This window comes from Manacus vitellinus, unplaced genomic scaffold (assembly GCF_001715985.3).
Source record: "Manacus vitellinus isolate BGI_N305 unplaced genomic scaffold, ASM171598v3 scaffold_47_pilon, whole genome shotgun sequence".
NCBI lineage: Eukaryota > Metazoa > Chordata > Aves > Passeriformes > Pipridae > Manacus > Manacus vitellinus.
In genome coordinates this window covers 2,408,561-2,429,966 of record NW_021940585.1, presented here as the reverse complement: position 1 = coordinate 2,429,966, position 21,406 = coordinate 2,408,561, and the positions used below count along the sequence as shown (strand labels likewise).

At 41.0% G+C, this 21,406-nt stretch overlaps 1 protein-coding gene across 1 annotated transcript in view; it reads right to left on the bottom strand.

Annotated features, from left to right (window-relative positions):
• Positions 1-623: 623 nt before the first annotated feature.
• ST7L (suppression of tumorigenicity 7 like) overlaps positions 624-21,406 on the bottom strand; it is a 21,447-nt gene continuing 664 nt past the window's right edge. Inside the window, exons 2-15 of the mRNA XM_018079742.3 lie at positions 20,760-20,919; positions 20,097-20,151; positions 19,555-19,670; positions 17,609-17,687; positions 16,650-16,834; positions 16,461-16,558; positions 15,948-16,062; positions 14,152-14,224; positions 13,317-13,419; positions 9,883-10,033; positions 9,679-9,771; positions 6,653-6,792; positions 1,390-1,459; positions 624-1,155 (exon numbers count right to left, since the gene is read on the bottom strand). Of these exons, the coding sequence (XP_017935231.1) occupies positions 1,406-1,459; positions 6,653-6,792; positions 9,679-9,771; positions 9,883-10,033; positions 13,317-13,419; positions 14,152-14,224; positions 15,948-16,062; positions 16,461-16,558; positions 16,650-16,834; positions 17,609-17,687; positions 19,555-19,670; positions 20,097-20,151; positions 20,760-20,919 (1,422 nt within the window). The 3' untranslated portion in view covers positions 624-1,155; positions 1,390-1,405. The remainder of the gene's footprint in view (positions 1,156-1,389; positions 1,460-6,652; positions 6,793-9,678; positions 9,772-9,882; positions 10,034-13,316; positions 13,420-14,151; positions 14,225-15,947; positions 16,063-16,460; positions 16,559-16,649; positions 16,835-17,608; positions 17,688-19,554; positions 19,671-20,096; positions 20,152-20,759; positions 20,920-21,406) is intronic.

The following is a 21,406-nucleotide window of genomic DNA, read 5'->3' as shown; positions in this document are numbered from 1 at the left end:
ATGTAAGATGATGGGTTTCCACGTGCCCAGAATTAGCATTTCTCCACAAGCCTGTGCTATTTTTATCACTTCCCCTCTTAAGAAGCCTGGGCTAACGTGACTCTGCTCCCTCACTGCAGAGCAGCAGATCTGCATGGGAAAAAGGAGACATTTTCTCTAATGGGAGAGTGGAAATGAGGTCACACCAATTACCCCAAACCACTTGGCTGCCACAGCCATCTTTTCACCTCTGCAGTAAACAAACCCTTGGGGCTGGTCTGTACATGAAGCAACTCCTTTGAGGAGTTCTCCACATCTCCCTTCTCCTCAAGTCCTGATATCAACAACCACAGTACTTTGGACTAACACTTGAAAGTTCAGGTCTCCCCAAAAAAAGCCTCCCATGCAGATATCACAACCACTTTGGGCAGATTCAGAAGCCACCCTGCCTTTCAAAATGCTTTGCCTTGAAGAATAGAAAGTGCACAGTTAAATCTAAAGGAGTAACAACATGAAACAGAGGAGTTTATACAACATCTCCTTGAGTTATTCAGTAAAACTACCCTTAAGGACAGAGAAGAAAGAAATGTGTTTGCACACTATAATCTATATTAAACAGACGCTTAAGAAGTCAACAAATTCAATGTGTTAAGAAGCAACTTTTTAATAAAGAAAGCAAAATCATACTTTGCTGTTAACAAATATTTTGAAAAAGGCTTATAAAATTAAATCTAAGCCAAGTATCTGGTGCATCTGCAGCTGAGAAGGAAGTATCAATACTCCAAACACCTGCTCAGTTTGTGTACTCTCCTTTCTTACAGAGGAAGTATGAGCTTCCAGTTGTCCAAGTGATTTAGAGAGCAATAAACTATTGCTCAACAAAAACTATTTTCTTAGATGACTATAGACTAAGGCCAAAGAAGAAATTCATATGTTAAGCACCATCAACATGGAAGCCTGTCAAAGATGTCAGTTTGAAGAGCCCAGATTTCTTCCTTGCCCCCCAGGACTGGGGTCAGCCAACCACCAGGGTGAGGCTCACGAGAATCAAACCAAACTATCATGGAAAACACACTCCAGTCACACTGGAGTCGGCTGATGCCACAGGCTGGGCAGCAGCAGGACCTCAGTGTGTTCCACAGTGAAGCTGAAGGGTGGAAGAAGAGTCCCAAAGCACTGGAAGAAAGAGAACACAACAATAAATCAGCTCAGCTTCCAAACCAACTTCCTCCTGCAGGCTCAAAGTATGAACAAAACCCACCCCGTGTCTTCCCCTCAAGGCAACAGAACTACAATCCCTTCACTGCTGATGACATGAAACAGGCTGGTTGTAAACGTTAAGTATTAATGAAGACACACAAAAGAAGAAAAAAACCCCTGGAAGCCACAGCTCCAGCCTTGTCCACTCACCCCTGGCAGGGTCCACTCAGCTGGAGGCCAAGACACTGGGAGCACTCACCGGCCACAGCACCCGCAGCACCTGGGCAGAGGCAGGAGGGTTAGGATGGCATTTCTCCATGCCACAACTCTTCCAGCTGCTCAGCACTGTGCCTTCAGGGCTGAACAGACAGGGGAGAAGGGGAGTTATAGAATCACAGAGTGGTCTGGGTTTGGAAGGGACCTTAAAGATCATCTCCTGTCCTGATTTATGGGTCATCGACTCAAACATGTGCAAACTGAACAGCCCATCCACCAAGAGCAGCCCGTGCTTCCAGACAGGATCCATATTCTAGATGCCATCTAAACAGTTCCAGAAATAAAGATTAGGCTAAAACAAATGGTGCAAGCTCCCCTGCACCTTCTCAACCCATCCCCCAAGTATTCCCCTGGGACTCGGGTTATCCTCACACAAACCCTCATTTCATGAGTCAGCAACGACAGGACTCATTTACTTTGAAGGTTTCACTTTGGCCCTCCTGGCTTCTATCATAACCTCAAATATTACATTAAAAAGGCTTTTAAAACATAACATTCACAGCAGTGCAGGAGCTTTTCCTTGCAGGCAGCTCTTCCCTGCCTGTTTGCGTGTGGCACCTTCCCATTAAGTGCATGAGTTAAGATGTAGATTAGCAAGGCAAGAAACCTTTGCCCTTGGCACCCACACTCAGCTCTGACAGGAAACTTCAGGCTTTTTTTTTTTCCTATCAAGTGTAGAACCACTCATTACACATTGGCAGGGAAGTGCACATCTCCAAACTATACACATTTTCTCTTAGATAAGCAAAAGACTCAAGTGTTTATAAATATGAAAAGTTCAGCAGCTGGCTAAAAACTTAATTCTCCAGTCTCACTTAATGAGCTTTGGGGAAAGTGGTAGGGGGATTTGTTCAGAAAGTAAAGCAGTGTCACAGAAAGCAGGACTTGCCAGGCACGGCTCTGCTTTGCCCTATTTTCTGTCCCTAGATGGTTGCTCTGGGCAAAATGGTACAGAAGGTTCTTATGGGGAGCCAGGGAACATTCAGAATGGGAAATGCTTTCTCCTAATCTTGCAATCATAAAAATTAGCCAATTTTTAATTTAAGTCCCATGACTTCTTTCTTTCTTGTGAAAATACCAAGCGATCCATATCAAACCACTTTGGAACATGGACTGTCTTAGGATTTTGTCCAATTCCCTGAACAAGGAAGTTGTTTTCAGTAGGATTCAGCAAGAACACTGCTGCATTATTTTTTCAATAATTTAATATTAACTAATACTGGTCTATTCCAGTAGCATAAGGTTTGGATTTAAGAAATTGGATTGATCTGCTTGGAATTGCCCAGAGAAGCTGTGGTTGCCCCATCCCTGGAAGTGTTCAAGGCCACTTGGTCTTGTGGAAAGTGTCCCTGCCCATGGCAGGGGGTAGAACGGGATGAGCTTTAAGGTCCCTTTCAAGCCAAAGCATTCCATGATTCTATGAAGGTGTGTTGGGTGCTTTCAGGAATTTCTGGGAAGATTGTTTACAGTGCCTGCTGTCACTCTGCATCACTGTGTCCTTGAAAGCAGACTTCTGAGTGTCTTTGTGTTCCACAAGGAATTGTGCAACCCCACTTTTGCAAGATGATATTCAGCCACCCAATTCTCCACCCATGTAATTAACTAAGAAATAAAAATTCATACTGAATGAAAAAGTAATCAGACCCTTTTGTCTGCAGTTACAACAGAAGTTGTTTTATGTAGCAGTGCTTTTCAGCTTGTTCAGTGAGCTGTACATACAACTGTCATCCCTTTTGTGTACCTCCTCCCTTCTGTCACTTATTGGGATGAATTTAAGCAGCAATTGCTTGAGAAACAGAGCTGTCTGATGATCAAGAACAGTGTGATTCTCCAAGAGGTCAGAAATCTAGATGAAAGAAACAGCAAGGCTGAGCTGTCACCCTCTGGGAGTGCTTGCATTGGTACTGCAGCTCATTGTGGATCCTCCACCACCGCCTGTCCCACTGTCCTCACCAGCACTGGCTCACACGGTGCATCTTCACTTATCAAACCACACAATGGGCTGGAAGGAACCTTAAACATCATCTAATTCCAACCCCCTGCCGTGGGCAGGACCCTCTCCCACTAGACCAGGTTGCTCAGAACTCCATCCAACCTGGCCTTGGACACTTCCAGGGATGAAGAGCCCACAACCTCTGCGGGCACCTCCTCTAACTGGGTCAGCAAATGCCAAACACTCCAGCACCAGTCCCCTACAGCTGCAAACCATCCCACCTGTGCCAGACACACTGAAAAGCCCCATGGTGCCAGCCCCCAGTGCTGGGAGTGTGGGGGCAGGATCCCTTCCCACTCCAGAGCCGGTGCCAGCGCTCGGGGCCCTGCTGGTGCTGGATCCCTCTGTGTACATTGGAACCGGCCAACGCTTCCTTGTGAGTTTTGGCCACTCGGAATATTTTTAGCAATTTGCCAAGGTTTACCCCGTGATTTATTGTGGAGGAAACAAACTCAAGCACTAACAAATGAAAGTATGTAAACTGCAGACTTTTCAAGTCAATAGGAAGGTATTCAGCTCCTGAAAGCCCTTCCGAGGCTTGGGGGATTCAACTGCTGGAAAAACAGTTGGATTAAGAAGCAACTGAAATGGAATCTAAGGAGCCACAGCTTGGAGACTTACAGTGAAAAATTCCACAGACACAATAATTTCCAACTGCCTTTCCTGAAATTCTGGAATTTCCAAGAAATCTAGCGCAGAATTTGTCGGAAATAAATGCATTTTGTATTGCTTTGTCCTAAGGCCAAAGCACTGCAGATAAACCATTCATTATCTCAAATTACTATATTTAATAAGTTAAAACACAGTAAGGTGAAAAATAACGAAATACACGGGAAAATTACCATTTAAAAAGCTTAAAGTACTGGAATTACCTGAAGATGTAACACTAGATACAGCAAATAAGAACTGTTTTATTACAATGAAGGCTGGTGTCATTAAACAGGAGATAATATTCTACTTCTTTGTATGAAAATTCAACCAGATGCTACTGCTACAGACCTCCAGAACACAAGAGATAATGTATAAAGTGTTAGGAGCCATCACAGCATTATCTATAGTTAAAATATTGAAGCAATCTATTAATTGAATTGTGGAATCACAGAATGGTTTGGGTTGGAAGGGACCTTAAAGATCACCTTGTCCCAGCTCCATTTTATATTTTATTGCCCTGTTGGCACTAAAAAATAAAATAAAAAGAATTGCCCTGCAGGCAATAAAATCAGAAGTGTTAGTTTGATGGTGAAGATCAGTGTTTCTTGCAAGTTTTCTGAATGCTCTTGAAAACATCAGGAATGGGATCAAAAGTACAATCATGCAATAACTAGAATAAGGAAGAATTTTAGTCATTAGAGTATGATTGGGAGTTAACATTAAAATCAGCTAAAATAGCCAAATACTTGAAGGTGGTATTTTCTTCTCAGCTGTCGATCTTAGAGAAATTAATACAGAATTCACCTCTTGCCTATGATCTCAGTACAAGATTTCCACTTTTGCCAGTATTAAACTAGCACAGAGTGGCAAGAACCCCTCTGTCTGTGCCTCCCACCACTGTGACTTGGCTGGGGAAGGATGTGACAATGTGCCTCTTGATCATTTCAGCTGAACAGACACTATCCATCCCTTCCTATAGAAAATAAACCAGAGAAACACGCTGCCAAATGACCAGACTCTGGGAGTTTTTCCCCCACACACACACTTGGACATGTCACTTGACATCCAAACTGCCATTCTGCAAAGCCAACTCACTCATACAAAGTCTTTTTCTTTTTTTTTTTTGTGGTTCAAGAAACCCAGCAGAGAGAACTTCACCAAGCAATTCTTTGTTAGCATAACATTTGACCTTGTATCTCTTTGGAAATCATACAACTTTGCTAATGCAGCCCTTCCAGAATTAATCAAGCAGATAGTTAGCCCCTAGTTACCATGAACCCAGCCAATTATGAACAGCACTGAAATTTGTCACTGGCATGTCCAGCTACATTTTCCAACATAAAGATCAACAGAAGTGGGTGGAAATGAGGCCCCACTCTCAGACCTGCATGACTTGGACACTGGACTGGGCTCACTAGCAAAGCCAAGGCTTTTAGGAGCAAAGAATTCTTAAAATAAAGGGCTTTCCTATTGGGTCTCCATTACCTGCTGCATTAAACCAGCCAGGAAGCAAATGCCTTTCACCCTCTATTTTGACTAGCAAAGCTACAATAAATGATTCACTGAGAGTTCACAGCTCTTTATTTGCCACTCTGCTCCACTGCATGAGATCTGCAGTTCAATCAAGGCCAAACCTACTGCATGGATTACTTTGGGAAGCTGCCTGTGCAGTTTGTCCCTCAGCTCCCAGAGTCCAGGGAGAGATGACAAGGTTACAACCAGCAGATGTTAACAGAAGTAAGGAAGAGAAACCCTAAAAAGAGCAGGGCAGAGAGAGGGAGAAAGAGATGGGCACAGAAGACACCCATAGGAACAGACATATTTAAGATATGGCTCATTTAAGATACATATTTAAGATATGACATATTTAAGATACAAGCTCAACAACTGACACATTTAAAGCATCACAGATTATTGCCATCATCAAGTCCAATTTCTATCCCTGAACAGGTACTTAAATGACAGAACTGTGGTCACTGAGCACATTCTCCATCTAGTAACTGGAAACAGATGAGATATAAAAATCCTGAAAGGTAAGTGACAGCCAAACTCACTTGTGACCCTGCTCTGAAGTTAGCAGTTACTTTACCTGTTCTCATCTGTTCCACTCACATCATGCTATGGCTTTCCAATGCTCACAAGAGACCTGTTTTTCCTGCAGCCCAGCCTGCCTTTCACTCCCTTCTCAAAATCTCCAGTCAACACGTTTATTTTTGAGCCTCTCCCACTGCAGTCTTCCCCTTCTTTGAGGATAAAATCCATCCTCAACACAGTGCTCTGTGGCAAAACTTCTCTGGTGCTGAAATGCTGCTCTCTCACCCTAACAGTGCAAATTAAAGCCAGGGGATGTTGTAGTAAACAGTTCATCTTGTTGTCAAAACAGACATTTTGCCCAAATCTCAACACATGTCACTACCAAGGTTCTTAAAAAAGCAGATAAAATAATTCATGCCCCACAAACACGAGGCTGACTAGAGGCTGCTCCACCCTAGACATCAAAATTCCCAGAAATCCCCCAGGATAGCTGAGCAAGCCCCACGTGGCAGTACTTACAGCTTTAGCCAAAATGACCATCAGCTCAGGGAACTGGTGGGTGAGCAGGGCCAGCATGGCTGAAAAGGAGCACAGGCCTGCTGTGAAATGGATGAAAAAGGGAAGTTCCTTCTGGGGGTAAACGGAGACCTCGTGAAATGCTGAAAGGAAAAAATGGACAATGTTGACATTGGACAGTCAAGGGACTGTGTTCTGAATTATTTATAGTCTTGTAACCCAGTTCTGGACCTTCAGAAGGAAGAAGTGTGGACTCAAGACTTGTGCAGCACATCTTAGGTCCCAGTACTTAAACTCTTACCCTTCTCAAAAATTTTCTATTTGTCTTCACTGCTAATAGTTATTACACCTTTGTCTTCATTTTTAACAGTTATTACACCTTTATCTTCATTTTTAAGTTATTACATCTGTCTTCATTTTTAACAGTTATTGCACCTTTATCTTCATTATTAAGTTATTGCACCTTTGTCTTCATTATTAACAGTTATTACACCTTTATCTTCATTATTAACAGTTATTGCACCTTTGCCTTCATTTTTAACAGTTATTGCACCTTTGCCTTCATATATGTAATAGCTATTACACCTTTGTCTTCATTATTAACAGTTATTGCACCTTTGTCTTCATTATTAATAATTATTACATCTGTGTCTTCATTATTAATAGTCTCCAGTTTTCTTTTTCACTTGGGCCTTTATTTTCGAAGCATTTCTTCAGGCTCAGTTTTTGGTGCATAGTCTTTTAACAGGACAGAGGGAAGTAAAAATTCACAAGCTGTCAAATTACCCAGAGCAATTAAAACAATTCTGGAGCAGTAATCCTGTCACCTGAAGGGAACAGCACATCTCCCCACCCTGGGAGAAGCTGAGCAAGTACAAAACCACTGGTATGTTGGACATACAAGGGAGCTGCTTAATACTTCTCCAGGATTTCTGGTTGCAGACTACAGTAAATTTGCTCAGAGCAGCTGACAGAGCAGACCCCAAAGAAAACAGCCCCAGGACTGGGTTATAAATTCTGCACATAGCAGCTCCTTGCAGTTTCCAATCTGTGGTAACCAAATCCAAAGCAGGTGATTAGCCCAGGCTAAGGGTGGCATGTGGAGCTTTCAGCACTCACAACACTACTACTGGTCACCAGCTGAGGACCTGCTTGGTGAATTTGCAATTACTAGCTTTAAATACCTGCAGCTCTGACTTCCATCCAGTGATTTGAGAGGGTTTTTAAATGAAAAAAACCAAACCAAAACAAAAAAAAGTTTCTCTAATGATATGTAATCATGAAAGGGCTGCACTTCTTGACAGGCTGTTTTTAAAATCTAACAAACCCCTGAGATTTTAAAGCCAGAAGAAAGTCCAGCTGTATTCTTTTTAAACTGAAGGTTGAAGGGGAAGAAGACACTTTACCCTCCCAGTTTCTGGTTTTGAATGCTGGTACATGAAAGCATCATTAGAAAACAAGCCCAGCAAAAGTGCCTTGTGCAAATGGCAAAGTGCTTGGGGTTTCTTTTGCTTTTAATGATATGATTTTGGAGCACAATGAAGTAGAAGGTTTGGAGATCCATGTCTGACACCCATCAGAGATGTTAATGTTACTCAGAGATTCGTACTACCTAAAAACTCACCTCATTTTTAAAGCATGGAGCAATATAATTTAGGAAAGGTCCCAACATAACTTAGGAAAGTGTTAAAAAGAAAAAAAGGAATAATTTTTTTTTTTGCACTGGCTTTTCCTACACTGGGAAATTTAAACCAAATCCAAAATAGGTAAGGACAACCAAAGATAACTCCACACATTCACAGCCATTTGAGAGTTGTTACTCATAGACCAATCCAGGATTTCTGAATCCTTGATTTGGACAACATTATTTTAAACAGATAAATTTAAAAAAATTAAGTGTCAAGACTTCTCGAGGAAGTACCGCAATAAAAGTGTTAAGATGATTTTATTTATGGGTAGTTTTATATTTAAAACATAACAGGAATGCGTGAGTGATCGTGTTGAAATATCTGCATGTGTTGGTGTTTAATTATGCTGGGAAGTCTACAATTTAGGGTTAGTTGCTAACCAAGGAATTCCTTGTGCAATATCCTGCATAAGTGAGAAATGAGTAATTTAAAGCAGTCTGGGGGCAAATTTAAATTACACATTTTAAATATAACTTCAGGCTTTTAAATAGAAACACGTATGTGCACTTTTCCTTTCCACAGCTGTGGTCTCTGTGGGTCTGCTGGGGCTTTTGCAGTAGCTCTTTCCAGTCCCAGGGGAATTGTGCAGAAGTTCAGCCCCAAAGGAATTCTATTAAGATGTACAATTAAGAGTCCAATTCTACTCTAAATTAATGGTATTTTCCTAAATATGACGAGCACAGGGTGTAGTGATTTAGGTTATTTGCCTCACTCAAAGGAAAAAAAACAACCATGTAGGGTCATAATTGCACAAAATAACCTTGAAGCAATGAGCAGCTGGACAAGACCTACTTTTCAGCATCAAATATTAGTGCAAATCCACAGATATACATGGATAAAAAGTTCCAGGAGGCATCCAGCAGACAAATATGGACCAATGACTTAATGACAGAAATACAGACTATAGAAATAATGACTACAGATTAACCAAGGATTCTCTTTAAGGTCACAGACAGGTTCTGATGGATACCCAAAAGCAGGACTGGAACCATGCACTGACTCTTTGCTACAACAGGAGTCAAATCCACGACTTCTTTCCAAAGTATGTAGAAAAAAATGGTCCATTTTGTTGTTCTCAAAGCTGGCCAGCCTCAGTCTGGATGTCCCACACACAGATTTGATCTCTGAAGGATTTAGGCTATTACAGCATCAAGCTGACATTTACCACACACACACGTCAAGTGCTTCAGGATCTTTTGGGAGGGACATCAACAAATAGCTGAATCCCCTTCACAGGAAGCTCCAACTAAAAAAATCACAGTAAGGTAAATACAGAATACCACAAACTGAACATGTCCTTAGCTTGTGTTTTATTATCATTACTGCTTAGAAACCACTTACTTGGCAACAGTTCTCTGTCTGCAGTTTCGGTGCAGCTCGGGTAGGGATAGAAAAGATGTCCTTTCTCTAGTGGGTATGGGATCATCCTAAATGCTGCAAAAGGAGTGGGACATCAGATCTGTATTTAACCAGTTGTGTTTGAGGGGAATAAAAGCACACAGATTAGTCTACTGTACAGCAAAAAATAAAAGGAGAGATACTTACTGCCCTCCCACGTGCAGTGCAGCAGATTTAGAGCCCCTTCTATCCTCTTCCAGTGCTGGAGGTGAAAAAAAGCATAGGCTACTGCCTCACTGTCCCCTCGCTTCAGAATGTGCTCTGGAGGCAGCACTAAGCTCTTCATTTCTAGTAAATACTGGAAGGACAAATGCAAAGCACGTTTGGTTACGTGGAACACACCAAACCCTTTAATTGTGAAATGTAAGTGACTGATGGAGGCACGAACTGAGCAAATCCCAGGGGCCACCTGGGGAGGAAATGGCCCAACCCTGACCCAGAGCAGCCAGGCTGTGGGAAGGGAAAAGCAGCAAAACACACTCCTGTCTTCAACAATCTTAAATTGGGACTTTCCCATATTAAAAAAAAAAAAAAAAAATCAAGACAAAAAATACAGCTTCAGTAAGGCAAAATAAAAATACCTTCTTGTGGAACAGACATAAGTATAATGCTGCAGGTGCAATACCAATGAGGGACAAATTTAGGCTGATAAAAAACCCCAAACCAACAGTATTTTTGCTCATTATTTCATCACTGAACGTTTCAGTGCAGGAGGCTGAGGATTTGTTAGCCCTCAAGTATGAGCAGCAAACCCAAAGTGTCAGTGTGCTAAACCAAAGGAAGAATAATAAACCAAAACCAGGGAAAAAATCTTCTTTTAATGTGGTTTTACTGGGCTACCACAAAGCATCTCTGATTTCAGATTTTTTTCAATTTCAGCCTTCTCCCTCCATCAGCAGAATATCTGATGCTCAGAAGGGTCAAAGAACACAAGGATTAATCATTTCCCATTTCCTTTGCAACACAGGACATGCAACTTTTTTTCAATGCACCACGTTTTTATTGTGGCACATTAAAAAAAAAAAAGCCAGGTATTCATTTGAACTCGGGTTTTAAAAACAGATGAGCAATTTTTACAAGAATGAAAAGACAGTTTCAGCTCTAGTATTTACCTGTGGGTTGTCCTCTCCTACCACACAGTGTCTCATTCAATAAGAACCAAAGTTAATCCACACCTTTGATCAACGTGGCAATTCCTTGGGGTGTCCCCCAAAGTGTAAGAATGCAGCAAACCCACCGATTTATTTCAGCAGATGCCACAAACTATGAGATTATTTACTAATCCAGTTTGAGGACTTAACTTTTCCCATTCAGATTCTTCAAGGAATGTAGGAGGGGTTGTGCCCCAGCCAAATAAAGCACATTTACTGCCTGGCTAGGTTCTTCTCTCAGTGCCTTGGGCCTGCACTCTGGAGGGTAATATTCTTGCTAATCCCTTCTAATCCTCTTCAATTTTTTTTCCTTTTTTAATTTTTTTTTTTTTTAACACAGTGAAGGATCACTGGCACACAGGGCTGCTGTGGGAAAATGGTCTCAAATATCTGACCCCTGACCTGGCTCCTCCTGCTCTCCACAGTGCCCACTTTTCCATTGTGCTGACTGGGAATATAAACCCAGCAGTGGTGGGGAAGCCCCACTGCAAGTATTGCCACAACACACCAATGCTCAGCTCCAGGCTTTGGCTCTCTCTGAGCCCATGTTACCACACAAACAGAGAAATTCCACAGTCTGGCAGGTTTTCATGTCAGTGTTTAAGCATAAAACAGGCAAGGTGTCTCGGTGCTGAAAGTATCTTGGGGTTTTGAAGTCTTTATACACTATAAAAATCTCTGAGATATTCAAAATACGATTGGAAAAGGTTGTTTCCTCCAGCACCAAAATGCAGTTTCAGATCCCTAACTGGAAATGGCTTAAGAGGACCAGTTTTCCAGCTGGTTCTAACTTTCCAAACAAACCCCAGCCTTGTAAAAGCAGAGCTGGGAACAAAGAGAAACAAACCTTATTTTATTTTCCTTATGCAAAATGATGTTATGTGCAAAGACAACCATCAGCTCCAAGAACAAAGGGATTTCTACTTTACACACTCATTTATTTTTAGTCCATGGGACAGGACAGGGTGCAAATTCAAAAATCAGATTTTCTTCCCCACTGTGACCCACTGGGTGAGTTACTTCATTTGTCTGTGCCCTTGTTCACTTGTTTGCTTTGACTATGAGCATTTCAGAGCTCTAGGCAGCCTGGATCAATAAAATTCTGCTCTGTCATCCAGTAAATTGGTTTTTCAAGGTAATATTGCAATTAAAAAAAAAAAAAAAGGCTGGATAGATCCACAATTAGAAGAGAAGATGAAATTACTGAAACCTGGAATCAGCTTCCACGCTGGTCTGCAGAACTACAGACCATATTTTGCTAAGAGCCTGTTTGAAATCATCCCTAACTTCTTTAAAAAGGTACATGAGGCTCCTGAAACAACGGGAGGACACCCCAACTAAAAGAACTTCTCGATAATGATAATGCTTTATAATCTTCTGCCCCTCAAGGCAGGGGCTAAAGAAAAAAAAAAAAAAAAACCTGTCTGAGACTGTCTGAAATGAACTTGCCCTGCTCTTGATCAGTCATGCAAAGAAGCAGCAATTTCTCCCAGCAATTAGCTCTCTCTGTGCACATTCTATTGGATTGGACAGGCAGACAGAAGGGAGCAGTCACATCATTCCAGCCTTCACAGCTCCAGCCACTGGGGCTCCAGCATCATTTGCAGAGGATTAGGCCCAGCACTGAGCCAACCTCCTGCATTCAAGGGTTCACACTGAACCCAGCACCAGCCCTGGGACAGTAACAAAAAAAAAAAGCACTGCAAGGTTTTATTTTCACCCCTGGAATCCGTGCTTTGGCTGCTCCAGGTGATGCCAGATATTAAACCCAGCTGGGGTGGTACAGACTCTGCATCTTGGTTACACATTTAAGTGACTGTGGAGCTCTCAGGAACTGTGGAGCCCATGCTTGGAAGCAGAGCAGAATAAAGGTTTTTTGGAATACTACAGTGGTTATTGTCTGGAGAACTTAATTTGGCTTCAGGGACTTGGAATGAGATGATCTTTAAGGTCCCTTCCAAGCCAAACCATTCTGTGATTCTGTGACTTAAATATCTACATTTATTAATGCTTACAAAATTAATTAATGCCTAAAGCTCTGAAATGCTCATAGTCAAAGTGAACAAGGGCACAGACAAATGAAGTAACTCACCCAGTGGGTCACAGTGGGGAAGAAAATAATACCCTTACAGAATAAAGGGCCTTCAGTAATACCTCACTGGTATATAACTCATTTTCCAATGAGTTAGGGAATTCCAAGTTAAATTTTTTGTGCAAAAAACCCTCTTTTAACATCATCTATTGCAAAAAAAAAAAAACCCAAACCAAAAACCTAATTCTGGCCACCAAACATTTATGATATAAATAACAATGCATTTAACAACTCCATGGCTGGAGTTATAACCAGTTCCAATAACAAAATGATATTATAACATAGTATTATTTTAGAATACAATCAAAGTGGTCCAATAGAAAATAAAATACTCTTACCTTTGGAACATGAGGGTTAAATTCCACAGCTCTGTGAATTGCTTCCACAGCATTAATTTCTGCTGTACTGAGCCCTCTTTTGGAGGCAGTTTCTGGGGAGAACCTGAAGGGAAAAAACCCACATTGAACAAAAGTAATAAATAATAAACCCTAAGCAGGTGTTTATTTGCATTTGTGAGCCTGGAGATCGTTAAGAAATTGGCTGATTTATCAAGAAGGATGAACAAATCCTTCTAGGAGAAAAATGTGCGTGTTAATTCAGGTACCTTGACTGTCCCTCCATGCCCATATGACACAGGTATGTTTGAAATTTGATGGCAATCATGTCAGGTGAGTGCCTAAATTTTCCCCTCACTGTTACAGCATCACCTGCTGGACCCAGCTTTCCACAGACCAGAACCACAGTGAAATAACAGCACCAACTACCACAAATATCCTGCACCCACCCCAAAAAAATGGTGAAAATCCCAAGCAAGGCACTGAAAACAGAACCTTCATAAAAGCACTTGGGCAACCCATGGACTCTTGAAAAACACCCTCACCTGTATTAACTTTGTGGATGCTTGAAAGGAGCTTTAAATCACATTTAATTCCACACACATATATGTGTATATATAAACACACTGAACCTGCTCTTAAAAATGTAACTGCTACATATTTAGGTATGAGCAGGGGTGTAGAACAGATTAAAAAAACTAAAATAATCTTGAATGGAAGCAAAGATTTCTTTGCAGATTGGAAGTAACTTTAAAACATAAAAGATTTAGACCTTTTTACTTCATATTTTACAGAAGATCAGCAACAAACAGCTGTTTTCACACACATGGTTGCTTACCTTTCTGAAACAGCTCTGGCTTTTAGCAGGGCTGCTGTGTAGCATATTGCTGCTGATTTGGGAAGACTGATGTCTATGATAAAATAAAATAATTAAGCTGTAAGATTGTAAGGCAAGACAAACATTTTAAACCCACATCCTCTGAGCTTACAGATTTTCACTCAGGCACATGAGAAAATGAATGTAACACCTGGAACACTTCAGCTGTGATTAGAAACTCTGAATTTCTTTGCTCAGCCAGTCTCAGATTGAAAACTCAGTATTTTGGTGGTAAAGCATCATTTTTTTTTCTTCTAAATGTACCAAGACACTAAAACTGAATTAAGAGAGAAATACATATATAAATACACACCTCAAACCAGAGTATATTTCCTGTACTAACCCACAAAGGTTTAAAACAAGCTTCTAATCTTTTACCTAATTTTGCAACTGTACATTAGCACAGAGTTTTACACAACACTGAGAGGCTGACTAGAAGCTGACCCAAAAAAAAAAAGACACTACACTACAGACAGGTAGACAAATTTTAACAAAAACGCAATTTCCGCTCTTTTCCAGTTCCACAGGGAAAAATTCTATTAGTTGGAGCTTTGTAGGATATCTGAAGCCAAGTTTGAGCTGACAATTACAGATTAGAAGGTTAGCACTCCACAGCACAAGTTTACTTTAAAAGCAGACAAAGTCTGGGGTCTAATTCCCAAGTACCATGTTGTGTATAGTCAGATGGCTCTTGCTTTTTTTGTAAATCCCATCCTGGGCTTGTCCATCACTTACTACAAGTCTGGCTGTCGTGGCAAGCAAAACACAGGGGTGCTGCAGAGAGTTTGAAGTTCATATCCACTTTTCCAGATGCTTAGGGAAAAAAAAAACCATCAGCAACTCTTTCTTAAGAAAGTGTCCCAGTTCCTGATGTTCGCAGAGAGAAGCACAAATGGCTGTGATAAATTAAGAAGGATCCACCAGAGGAATGTGGATGATCAGGAACAGGAGCAGGGTGTCATGCTGGCTACACACAACAGGCACAGGGATTGGGGAAAAAATATCATGCTTTTGATTCCCTGAGGCAATAAAGAACAGACACAGCAGAGAACAAAACACAACAGCTTCTGGGAATGGCTGGCATAAAATGTTGCTTTTATGTCCCTCCACTCTGAAGGTGATTTAAGGGCCACCTCTGACAGCAGCCTTTATACCCTCACAATGTGTAGGTGGCAAAACCTCAAGGACAATAAAAAAATAAGTATCTGTTTTACTAACCTTTATCTAGACTTGCACAACCCCTGAAATATATTAGCTGAGGTGGAAAGGGAAAGCCAACTACACTGTTTAATGCCCACCACTAATCTCTGGCAAGCAGCAGGTCTGCACACTGCTGATCTCTGAGGAGCAACTTCAGGGTTACAGGAGCCAAGCCTGGAAGATGACAAAGGAAAACTCCCTTTTCCAGCTTATTTACATCAGTTACTTACAGGGCTATGTGCTGGCTGAAAAAGGCTGATGAATTTAGGCACAACCAGGGGTGTAAAAGAGATTAATTAAATTAATCCTTGAATCAAAGCAAAGATTGCTTTACAGATTAGAAGTAACATAAAAGCATAAAAATTTGGATGCAATTTAGCTTGCCTAAATTTGACCTCAGCAGTCAAAAGAAACACTTGACCTGCACTCAGGAAGCCTCTATTTGTTACTGGTGAAGGGAATCTGGTCACCCAGCTGAGATCATGAGCAAACAACTTGCCCACCTCATTTTTACTCTTATCCAAAAACACCCACATTTCCCAACAGCCACCACTTACCATCATACTTGGCTAAAACTGCCTGGACATCTGCATAAGCCTGTAACTCCAGCAGTGCCTCCAGGAGGTTTTCGTGGATATTCAGCATGCTGAGAAGTGGAAACTCTTTCATCAGCTGCAAATCAGGAAAGAGAAATGAATTACACACAGAACTGCAGTTGAATCCCTGAAATAGTTAACAGAAATGGGTACCATAATTCAGGATTTTTCTATGTTCTGTTCTTTCAGAGTGCTAGAAGCTGAAAGGGAAGCAGCATGAAAAGAACTGTATAATTCCATAGAATCATGGAATGGTTTGGGTTGGAAGGGACCTTAAGACTCATCTTGTTCCAACCCCTGCCATGGGACACCTTCCACTAGACCAGGCTGCATCCAGTCATAATGTGCAAGTCTCACTGGAAAATAATTCAGTTAGATTAATTATGATGCCTAGAAAGGAACTTGAAACCATCAATTTGGACAGTGTGACTGAAAACAATAGTTGCTCACTTTTTTTTTTTTACTTTTACTTACATCTCTCATCATTTTGACTGCTTCCCTTATTCTCCCAAGCTTCCTGGCACACATTGCTAGTCTCCTCTTCACATAGACCAATACATTGGTGTCTCTTCCTGATGACAAAGACAAAAAATATTAGTCTATCAGTCCCAATCCTTACCTCTCCTAATTCTACCTCAGTTTTACATTTCTGCTCACACAAACCCAAGAGTTTATGGGACTCCAAGTCCTTACTCAGCTGTGCTTCGTGCTGGGGGCTCTGGGAATGGCAGTTCTGAGACTTTCTGTAAATCATTTCCCCTGCTTTCAGAGCCTGCTTGAAATACTTCTCAGCATCCACAATTGTTGTTGCTTCTTCCTCAGCCAGGAGGACATATGCAGTGGCACAACTGAAATAAGAGAAAAGCGTACTAGTTATTCTGAGGGATGAAGTTTGGTATCTTTACTAAGTGCTAGAAGCATTAAAAATGGGCAGGTTTCACTTATGTTTAAGATCTAAGCACTAACAATAATAAAGTACCAAAATACTGACTTCAGTTCAAAGGGTAAGTGTGGGAAAAACAGAAACCTTTTTCATTTTACAGAAAAAAACCCACACATTTGGAGAAAAGCAGCGAGTTAAATTACTTTCCTTGAAATTGTAAAAATGGTCTGTAACTGTCTGGAAAGGCTTTTTTTGTGTTTAGTTTGCTTTTTCAAACCCAGGTTTTAAAGTTTTTTACAAGACAACATACCAAAATGGATCACAATAGTGGGTGAAACTGGTTTGTGCTACAGGAGTATTTTTAACTCCCTTGCAGCAGTGGCATCTGAGAACTCCAAATACAGTCCTACCACCGTGCCACCTCTGAGACACAGGATCTCATGTTCAATTTAGACTGTTCCACATCTGAAAAGAATTTCTCATTTGCTATTGCTGTTGTTACAAAGATTTAAAAATATATTTCCCAAGAAAAGGGAAGTACAGAAGCCATTTTTAATAGAACAGCTCAATACTTCAGTGCAACTGCCCCATGTGCAACTCTCAGTCACAGAAATTGTTCTTAAGCTACTCAGAACTTTGCTAAAAGTGAATTATGAGATGAAGAAATTGATAATGTGCTCAGTATTCTTCCATTTAGTCTTTCCCACAAGAAATACAGCAGCTGAATTTATAAACTTACTCATTGTTCAACTCCAGAGCTTGATATGCTGCTTTAATCCGGGCCTGAGGGTTCCTCTCTCGCCAGGCCTTCTGCATAACTGTTGGAAAAACATGGAAAGGCTGGTGAGGGACAGAGACACCTGGGAAACACCTGGGAGCCAGTGGAGGCCACACTGCTCAATAATTAACATCCATTTCCATGCTGGAAATTCCCATTTACTGTATGACTGTTACGAGGAAGAGCAAACAAGTGTTTTAATCCCAGCCTGTTTCTCCCACAAGCATCAAACTCCTGCAACAGCTCATTACCCCCCAAATTTAGTCTAAGAAAGCAACACCACCAGGAAGATTCTTCACTGACCATTTCAGAACTCCTACACAGAGCACAAAGACAGCTTACATAACCAGGCAGATGTACAATTTCTAAACTGCTACAGATTTTTGGAAACATTTCCCAAGACTTGTTGAAAGCTTGGCAGGAGCAATTGTTAAACACAGGTTCTTGCACGGACCTGCACAGAATTTTAATTTAAGCTTTCAAACAGAACTTCAAAGAAAACAAGTGATGGACTAAGGGGTGTCTTGCACAGGTAGAGATTCATACTTGAATGTTAAGTTGTGTAGAGAAGCTGTGGCTGCCCCATCCCTGGAAGTGTCCAAGGCCAGCTTGGATGGGGCTTGGAGCAACCTGGGCTAGTGGAAGGTGTTCCTGCCCATGGCAGGGGGTGAAACGAGGTGATCTGTAAGGTCCCTTCCAACCCAAACCATTCTGGAGTTCTATTCAGAAATCTGTCAGATCATAAAGGGTTAAACAATTCCTTTTTAAATTTACAAACCATACTTGAGTGGCATCACACAGTAAAGCCAATTCAAGTTATACTTGTAATAATTTATCACCTAATTAGAAAGTATTCTAGGAAACAATTGAAAAGGCTGAAATTTATTCAAAAGTGTCGTTTGATTTACAGCTTGAATTCAAAATTATTTCAATGCAATGACTCTAAACCCCTCCCCACTATGTTTCCAATTGGGAAAAATGAAAAACACAAACTGAAAACCAACTTCCAGCAGAAGAAAAACAACCCTCTCAGAGCTACCATTTTCCATGCAAAACTAAGTAACTTTCACACTGAAAAACCTCCAAAACCTTACATTCATGGAGTTCCATATCTGGCCTATCTCAAGGACGATAAGAAAACCAAAGAATCTATACATGTTTCTTTTGGAACAAACCCTTCTGCTGTCCAGCAAGAATAACGTGGAAAAATGTTTGAGTTTTTCATTTGGAAACAAAATATTAGTCTTGGCTTAGCAAGCGAGACAATACACTCCCTTCTGTGAAATAAAAACACATCGTTCATATCAAGCTTGTCACAGGCAGCTGACAAGGAACACTTCCAGAACGTGACAAATTGACAATAATTCACACCCACACTGACAATAACCAGGTAAAGAACATTTGCTGCACTAAACATGTGGAACACAAGGAAAAAAAAAATAATTCTAGAGACTGCAGTGTTCATTGCTAAGGTTTAAATGAGAGTGTACTTTGGCTGTTGGGAATACAGTCCAGGTTTGTGGTATTGTGTTGATTATTTGAAATGGGTGAGATGTTAAAATACAGGATCCTGACAGGCTTAAAGTTGTAAAGAATGCACAGGGTGAAAAAACATCTTGTCACTAAATTTCACTGAATTCACTAAATTTCAAGGGCAGGTTGGACAGGGCTTGGGGTCACCCTGGTCTAGAGGAAGGTTTCCCTGCCCCTGGCAGGGGGTGAACCTTGATCACCTTTTAATTTCCCTTCCAACCCAAAGCATTCCATGATTCTGTACGTCTATTAAACCTCTTCAGCAGCTGAGAAAGGCTGCAATCCCACAAAATATTTGACATGAAAGCTTGATCTGTGTTCAAGTTCATTAAAAATACCCCCTTTGCACTCTCCCCCCCACACGACATCGGTACCTGTGTCCGAAGGCCGCAGGGCATCTGTGTCACAGGTGAAAAAGTTCTGATGGTCTTGAGCTGACAAATTCATGTCATAGTAAGTAAGAGGCTCCTTCCCAGTCACCCACATGTACCTTTAATAGGAGAAATGTCAGTAAGAGGCAGGTTATAAAGGTTGAAAGGTTGTAAAGTTCTGAGCAACTTGGGAACTGGCTTCCTAGGAAGCAGCTTTTCCAATGAAAGAACACAAGGAGACTTGCAATACAGCCATAATAATAAAAGAGAATTTAGACTCAAAATCTCAACCTCTGAATAAAGTTTTTTCTCCTACTTTACTCTCACAAAAAATAACGTTACAGTAATATTTGCATTCTTACCATTGAAACTGCCAAAGCTTGGCTTGGTGCCTTTTAAACACAGGATTGGCATCAATCACCCCTATAATCTTGCAGGTCTCCAGCTGTCTCCTGACATTACCAGTGCAAGTTCTGTGAGCAAGTCATGTGCATGGCCCCCAATTAATTTTAAAGAGATGCAATGGAAAGTAAGATAATTAATACCTGCTATACTCTGCCCCTCGGAAAAGATTGAGTGGATTTCGCCACACTTTGCACTCTGGGGAGTGAAAAATAAAAGTACTTTTTAAGTGAAGAGCACAGGAAATATTACCTTGACTTTGAAATGCAGTAATAAAATACAGTTTTGCTTTCAAAAGCTGCTTTCCTGTTATTGTTATACAACTTGAGCACGATCGTATAATATTCTTCGTAAACGTCTGCTATATAAATATATATTTATATAAAAGGTTATACATGTACATATCATTTTTTATATATAATATTTATATGGAGAGATTTTTGTTTTGCTCCCCAGCATTGCTGGGGTACAAAAGCACATGGTGGGAAGATTAAACACTGCCATGTACACTCATGCAATGTTTATCTTGCACATATTTAGAATAGCAAATAACTAATGTCACTGAAGCAATTTTAGCTGAATGTGTAAGATATTCCCTAAATATTTTAATAAAGAATGGTTTAGAGCATTGATACATTATTCTTTAGGGGGTTTTACCATTATTAATAAAACACTTTATAAGATGTAGGCTTTCTCTGTTCTTCACAAGGACTAATGCAGAGCCAAAGCCACTAAAAGCCAGTTCAAGTGAACCAGCCACCTTGAAGCTTAAGGAAAGCTGCTGGGATACATCAGGAATCAATCACCTGGCATGTTCTGCCTGCTGGTGTCACTGTCCCCTGCTGAGAAGGCTGCTGGGGGTGGGGGGCTGTTCTCTGCACCCCCAATGAGGGGCCTGAGATGGCTCACAGAAACCTGCTCGATGAAAGACGTGCCGTATTTTCGGAAGTGCCACCACTCAAACACCTGTCACAGGAGAAAAAAAGCACCAGAAATTCCCTTAGGTGACACCCTTGCAGCAAACAGGAGAGATAAGAGTGTCCACAGTGAGTAAATCCCTCTGCAAATTGACTAGAGGTGGAACTTTTATCTCCACACAAAGTAGCACTAATGATCTGGCTTGGCCTGTCTTGCCATGCAGGATCAGCCACAGAACATGAAAGAGACTGAAAGAAACTTGTAAAATTTTAGCCAAACATCTGTTCCTCCCCCTTCAGGTCATTGGGGTAACTCATAAACCCCTTCAGTAGTGCCTGTGTAGGAAACTGGGAACAGAGGCAAAAAACCCTTATATTCTCTTTATCTGGTGAGGATTTATCAGCCCTACCTGCAGTACCAAATTTGTACTGGGTGTAGTTTTTTTTTTTCACTTCACAAAAATAATCTAAAAGAATAAATCATAGAATCATAGAATGGTTGTGTTGGAAGGGACCTTAAAGCCCAAATCATAGAA